This window comes from Melampsora larici-populina (assembly GCF_000204055.1).
Source record: "Melampsora larici-populina 98AG31 unplaced genomic scaffold MELLAscaffold_34, whole genome shotgun sequence".
Classification (NCBI taxonomy): Eukaryota; Fungi; Basidiomycota; class Pucciniomycetes; order Pucciniales; family Melampsoraceae; genus Melampsora; species Melampsora laricis-populina.
In genome coordinates, this window is record NW_006768798.1 from 236,553 (window position 1) to 244,313 (window position 7,761).

The window sequence follows — 7,761 nt, forward strand, 5'->3', positions numbered from 1 at the left end:
TCAAAGTAAAGAACGTTTAATTAATTTGTAACATATCCTAAACGATCAAAAGTAATTCAGAAACAAAGGAATCAATGGTCCATTTACAACCCAATTCAAGGAGATCAAAGAAAGAATACCTTTAGGATTTTGACTTTGCCAATTCCAAAGATCACGACACATGGTATCCAAATCACGCTAAACGCCCCCCCAAAAACATATCAAAAGGTCAGATTTCCAAAACCTAACCAAGAGTCATACCAAAGAAAGATTCAGGGAAAAATACTAACAGAAGCATCGAATCCAAGTTCTTTTTTAGCAAGTGAAGGATCAGCCGTAAGATCAGGTACATCACCAAGTCTTCTACCAATGATCTCATACTTATAATCAAATCCAGTAGCTTTTCTCATAGCTTCAATCACTTGAACAAAATAAAATAGAAACAGATTAAACTGTAATTCCTAAAAAACAAGATAGATTCATGAAGGAATGAAATTTACTAACTTTCAAAAACACTTTGACCACGACCTTTACCCAAGTTGTAAGCTTTATATTTCCCACCACTTGTTCCGAAACCTGATTTGAAACCTGGACAAGGTGTTTCCCAAGTAGTTTCTTTTGATAATCCATCTAAGGCATTAATGTGACCACCAGCAAGATCCATGACTAGAACGCAAACAATCAATTCAATCAGATCCAAGGATTTCAAAAAACTTTATAAATGATATAGAAACGAGATAAAAAAGGGAATCATACCATGAATATAATCACGTATACAAGCTCCATCTCTAGTAGGATAATCATTTCCATTGATTTTCAAATCATGAGGAATCTTACCAACGGCCATTTGAGCCAACAAAGGTAACAGATTCCCCGGTTTCCCAACCGGATCTTCACCAATCATACCAGAAGGATGTGCTCCAGCAGGATTAAAGTAACGTAAGGAGATCGATTTCCATTTGGTAGGTTGTGAATCACATAAATCTTTGATGATCAATTCGCTCATCATCTTTGTTCGTCCGTAAACTGATTCAGGTGTTAAGGGAGATGATTCGGGAATCGGGATCTCTGTTGGGGCTCCGTATACTGTGGCTGATGATGAGTAAACTAAATTATAACATCCGTTTCGGTTCATGACCTGAAATCGATCGGGAAAACAAAAAGATGATTCAGTGATATAGAAAAAAGATCAAAACGAAACGGTTTGGAGAAACAATCAACTTACATCTAATAAATTAATAGTAGCCGTTATATTATTTTCATAATATTGAATAGGTTTCTCACCACTTTCACCAACAGCTTTATGAGCCGCAATATGAATGACACCCCAAATCTCTTCAGATTTAAATATGTTTTCAATATCTGATTTATTGGTGATATCTCCTTTATAAACTTTTACATTCGTATCTAATTTATCTTGATCTGATGAATTAGTTGGTAATTCATTTAAAGCGATTTTAGAAACTCTTTTAATGGCTTCTGGAAATGAATTGTGAAAGCTTTTTTGTTGTTGTTTTTGTTTTGGTAATGAAAGAAAGGAATTGAATTAGACGTTCGAATTAGAAATCGTACAATTTGGAAAATCAATCAGTTTGATTAGGAAGTTTCTTATGTTCTAGAAAGATTTCTTAGTATGATAAGTTAAACTTACTTATCGATAGTGACAACTTTATATTTTCTAGTTAATAAACAACATAAGACCACATGTGATCCAATATAACCAGCTCCACCAGTCTGAAACGTTTTGATCGGGAAAAAGGACAGAACATCAGTTTTACCAATTCGATCGAGACTAAAGAAAAGCTTCTTAAAACTGATATCGATCATCCTGAAGTGATTTGACTTACAACTGTCAAGTTTTGTCATTCAACATGTCACAAGAAATAGATCAGTCAGTTCATGATAGTGATCGATAGATTGTATTGAGTTTCTCTCAAGTTTGATTAGATAAACTCACCAAGGATAGTTTTCTTTTCTGGCATGATGATGCTGATGATGATGACGAAGAAGGTAGTGGTGATATGACTGTGAATGTGAATATGAAAATGTGAAAATGTGAAAGATGAAGGAAAGTGATCTGAGTTGAGAGTCGATCAAGAAAACTTTTACTATGTCCTGTTCCTTTTGTTAAAATCAGTTATGAGTTTTGATAATTTCTTCTGCAGTTATCCTCAACTGTAAAGTGATAGTAAACTCACCTTCCTTAAATCTTACCCTATCTCTCTCGACTCCACCTCCACCCATTTTTTCATCTTTTCTTCAACTTTCTCCCTCGCACACGTCATCATAAACTGACCCCGCATTCTCCATCACTTCGGGTCACATCACTCAACGGTGACATCACCAGACATCACCTCTCTCACGTTTCAAACCTGGCTCAGCCGCTCAGCGTTGCTTCCAGTCAAGCTCATGTGACCTATGATGACAATCAAAATGATGATTCCACTGCAAAAACAAACCAAACTCCAATTGATACCCTCAGTCCTTCACATGTGCGTGATCAATTGCCATTGGTAAGGATCTTACATACACACATAGGTAACCGTAGGCCATCAGTAATTGGCTTGAAGACCAGTTCAAGGTTGCGGCCAAACTGAAGTCCCTTGATCACTCCTTACAAGGCCTTGAGTAAGGAATTTATCACATAAACAAGAATTCTTGCCAAAAAAAATAGCTGTATCCAGCTCAAAATCACTATATTTCATTCCTTGTTTTGTGGCTCAATGAACAACTGTTGATGAAAAAGAAAAAGTGAATGCAAAGGTCCTATTACATGTGCAAGCCCTTCACACTCTCCTGTACCTCTTTAAGGACTTTCACTTTTAGGTGATCTATGATTAGAGATTTTCGTTAGTGTTTGAGACATGTAGGCTTTGAGTGGGTTCAATGCTCAGGAAACAGTGGAAAAGTCTAATCATAGATCAACCAGAATTAAGATTTTCTGGAAAGCCTTGGAGGTGCTTGGATTTGAAGCATATCTAATGAAGAATTGCTATTGTCCATTTGCTTTGCATTGAGCTGGGTTTAATCAGTAAAAAATGGAGGAATGTATGGATATTTCAAGCAATACAGATTACTTCCCTTGACAAATTTCCTGTTTATGTGACAAGGACCTCACTCAAGGCCTTGAAAGGAGTGAAGGACTTGAAGTATGTGTAACCTTTTTTGTGTATCAACCACATTGTAGTTGGAAAGAGCCTGTGGATGGTAGTGATGCAAAACATCAGATTTTGACCAAAATATAGGACCAACCAGGTTGGTGACCTAAAAGTTTGGAATTGAGTTATTGTTTTGTTTGGCAAATACATTAATAAAATAAAAAGCTTGGGATTTTGATTTTATGACCAAATCTCAAAACATCTGTGAAATGAAAGCTTGGAAAAGGGTAGCAAGAGATCTCATATCATCCCTGTCATCATCTCTTTCTCTTTCTGTGAATTGCACTTCAATTCAATCATATGTGACTGTACTTGAGATAGGGAACCTGTGAGAATCAGGGTTGTCACCTTAAAAGGGAATATGCATACTGATTGAACAAAATGAAAAAACCCAATAGACAGAATATTGTAAAAGAATATGTGTAAGTGAGATAGGAGAACAGGGATATTGACATGGAGAACAATTCAACCTTCTAGATAGATAGCTACATCATATGATGTCAGGTCATCTTAACACAGGTAAAATGAGCTAAGTAAAGAAAATCTATGTGTATAATGACATCTTGATTATACACTGTGCTTTATTAATACCAATTGCTGCAAGGCTCTTGATTGTATGTACTTCATTATGATCAGATCTTTTATACAAAAGAGATGTCAAAGGTAGTTTTATATGATCTTGGTAAGTAACTTGTGTACATACATGTGATTTATTGATGACATCCTTCCAGATTGCTGACATTCCTTTATATACATCCCCAGCTTACACTGATTCAGAACCTCTAAACCTTCTGATCAGTCATATAATCCTGGACTGAAGTCTTTAATAACTCATTAAACATCAGGGACTGACCATGAGGCTCTCCTCATGATGCCTACCTTGTTGGCCAGATTGATTGTCAATCATATTTTCCAGATGTGAATCAGTTCAGGTCAATCCAATACATTCCTTGTTTATAATAAGGCTATTCAAAGTTAAACAAAAGTCAACACAACCAGTGCATATGTGCATGAGTTCAAAAGATGAAAAATACCATTCAAGTTTTTGAATGAAAGTCATTCTTTAATCTCGACTTGGGTACCTTCACGTCTGAAGTTCAGTATTCCCCAAAAGCCTGGATTAAAGTGATTGAAAAACATGTGTTTGAAAATTTGTATACTTCAAGTTTGACCGTATCATCAAAGTGTGTGAGACTTAGTGTGAGACTTTGATCAGACCAAATTCAGACTATGATCTCATATGGTAGAATGTAAAAAAATTTACAGGCAGATAAATTTAAGCTGCAGAAGTTTCATCAGTGGAAAGGTAATGTAACTTTAAGTCACATGACAATTGATAATCCCCAGTTCTTACAAACTTCTCAATATATATAATCCTTTTCAATTAAATTTGAAAGGATTTACATGTTCTCTTGACCAACAATATGTTTGCATGTGGTCAGAAGTTTTTTGCATGGTGCTGACGCTAACCTGTAACGGTCATACTCGTAAAACACGTAAACGATGTATCAGCCCGGCTAGCTCAGTTGGTAGAGCATTCGACTCTTACAAGGGTTCTTCATTGCATCGAATTGTCGTGGGTTCGAGCCCCACGTTGGGCGCTTCCTTTTGCACATGCTCAAACCCACGACAACTCGTTTTTGGCCCAGGCATAATTGATTTTTGCCACAAATAAATAAATACAATTTTGGTCATTGAGATCATTTGAATAAAGCTGATCCTGTTAGATTTTTTTGCTTGCAAATTCTTATTTCTTGCAGAATATGTAGGAATCAAGGGTGGTGAGCTATGTGCAATTGTGAATGTTATAGTGTATATATCAAAGAGACATGATTTTGAACAACCTTTTTCCAGAGAGAAATTTCTGGACTGTTCTTGTACTGATAATTGCAACCTGAGACTTCAGCTTGGATCGAATTTTTCAGAAAGACCCCTGAATATAGTGAGTTCAACTTGAGGGGTTTGATTACCATGGCCTCAGAGTGAGGGTAAGAAGATGGAGAGGTAGCAAAAATACAACAAAACAAGCCACATTGTGATCAATCCTGTTTGCAGGCCAAATTTTATTGTGTTTCTGTGAAAAAGGTGGTATACATTACAATCCTATGTCACATCATCCTGATCACCCATCAAGTACCACTTCCCTCACTATGTAGTACCACACAGAAGACCTGTGACATGAGCCATATATAAGGTTGTTTGTATTATGCTTGTACTAAATGTTGCACTCAGTTAGAGGTTAACTCATGGATGGCCTGTGCATCCTCTACAATTCAAATACAAATACAAGAGGACCTTTCACATACCTTGCATACCATCCCCACCAAGGCTCCGCACTCAAATCAAGGCACAAAAAGGGAGTGTACAGGGAATATTGTTGACTCGTATTTCAATTCCATGTGTATGAAAATCTAAACAAAAAGTTTCATATGCTCTAAGAGCTGACTAAGAAACTTCAGATGGTTATAAAAGGAAGATAAAAGACTCCAATCTTTAATTCTACATGGATTTAAAAAGGAAACAAAACAACAAGGGTACACAAACATTAAAAACCCATATGAAAAACCTGTTCCAACCCATTATTCAAATGGGTTTGGATAGGTTTTTCATATGGGTTTTTGATGTTTGTGTACCCTTAATTTGACTATTCAATTATATATGGGAATCCAATAAGTTAATTTGCCTTTTTTATTTTGGGATCCAGCTCTTGAGACAAACTTGAACCAAAGTTTTGGGGGGTGAAGGAAGCACAGTGGTTGCTCATAATCCTCAAAGCGCTAGAGAACAAGCTTTCTGACGGAGCACTGGTGGATGGCACAGAAATCAGCTGCATCATATGTGATAGGATGGGCCAGTGACATCAAGAAATTATCCAGTAGGCAAGGACCTCACAGCGCTTGTATTCTTGAGCCACAGAGAGATGATTTGTGCCTTCATGTTCCACTGGGACCGTCTTACAGTGCTTGATAAAATGTTGAGGAAGATTGGGGTTCCAGGTTGGTTTGTTCAACCATTTTGATATTGGGGTTGGGAGGAACAAATTTGCCAGCTCAAGTAATGAAATACTCAGCAAGGCCTTTGGGTCCACAACCTAACAATTCCAAAATCAAACCTTGGACCACCATGATTTTCAGCCAAGGGTCAAGTATTCCAGCACAAATGTAGACAGCCTTTTCCTGGACTGCCTCTTGATATTGCATGAACTTCCTCAACATTGGCATGACTGATGCTTTTGGGTCCTTACAAGTGGAGTCATTCCAGGCCTATGAAAAATATACATTGGATCAGTGAACAGTTTGAAAAGTCAAAGATTGAAATGAAGACTTGACTTTTCAAGTTGTTCTACCAATCATTGATAATCAGGCATAACTCAAGAGAATGTGGGGTACTTGTACCCTTTGATCTCCCTGATAGTTGTAGCAAGAGGAGCTAATAACTTGACAATAGTACCTACTGTCTCCATTTCATTATTGCTGAGTAAGAATGCTTCAAGTGATGTATTCATGTGTCTGATATTTGAAAGACGCCTGGTGATAGCGTCTTGGCTGGCTCAATAGTTGGCCAAAATCCCATTGGTGATGCACAATCTTTTAGAAAGGATGGACAAAGCACTTGGATTGAGCATGGTGAGGAGCTCTTGAAACTCCTTGGTGTCCACAAAATAAATTGGAAGTTCTCAATTAACTATAAGATGAAGTAGAGTGACCTAGGCTGACTCTGTTGAGGGGCCGAACCTGATGAAGAATCATGAAACGAAAGAACAATAAAATAGTCCATTGAGATTTTATAGCACAATATACAGAAAATTGCTCACTTTGCCAACCTTTCCATTGATGAAGTAGATCAAAAGAGTATCTTGCTTGGTGGTCACAGGCTGGGTCTTTTGTCACTATCATCAAGTTGGGTTTCAATGTCTCAGGGCATGTACTGTCTAGCTTGCTAATAGTGTTGAGAAGAGTTGGCTGGCCGGGGTTGGGGTTGGGTCACAGCCTTGGCTGTAACCCAACCCTGTAGCTTTGTGGCTAGCCCTGGATTGACCCATAAGCCTTCAAAATCAATCAGGACCTACCAAGGCACACCCTTAACCTTATAAACCTAGGGTGTGGCTTGATTTGGGTCCAAAAGACAAACAAAAGAGAGTTCTTGTTCTATACTCATTTCTGGACCTGCCCTTGAGACAGACATAACCCTCACAATTGAGGCAACTTGAGGAAGGAGCACAGCAGTATTCAGATGTATCTTGAGAAAAATCCACGGGCACCCCAGCAACCCAGTCAGTTGATGTGCCCATAGGGCCTTTGAGGCTTGCATCATTAGGTTTCCAATGGTTGGGGTACATACTGCCAACCTCCAAAAACTCTGTGGGCAGTGCAGGGCTGGGAGGGACCAGTTCATAGCCCTGATTCCCACTGACCTGCTCCTGAAATATTGTAGTGTCTATCTCAAGGGATCCAAGGAAGCCAAAAAACTGAAGAAATTTACACTTCAAGGTTCAAAGAAATCATCCCACAAGATGATCTTTCAAGATAATTAAAGTTAAAAGTTGAATGTCAGTATTAGAAATTGAGGATCTACAGCTATGAAGCCAACAACACAAGCACCAAAGTTTAAAAGTTCAAAGTAG

The 7,761-nt window shown here is 37.8% G+C and overlaps 1 protein-coding gene across 1 annotated transcript; it reads right to left on the reverse strand.

Annotated features, from left to right (window-relative positions):
• Positions 1-45: 45 nt before the first annotated feature.
• MELLADRAFT_49440 (uncharacterized protein) lies at positions 46-2,116 on the reverse strand (the record flags this gene model as incomplete). The annotated part of the gene is made up of 7 exons (XM_007413091.1): positions 46-177; positions 270-400; positions 484-645; positions 736-1,117; positions 1,205-1,478; positions 1,631-1,713; positions 1,935-2,116. The coding sequence occupies 7 exons, from the start codon at positions 1,959-1,961 to the stop codon at positions 46-48; spliced, it is 1,191 nt and encodes a 396-aa protein (XP_007413153.1).
• Between the last annotated feature and the right edge of the window lie 5,645 nt (positions 2,117-7,761).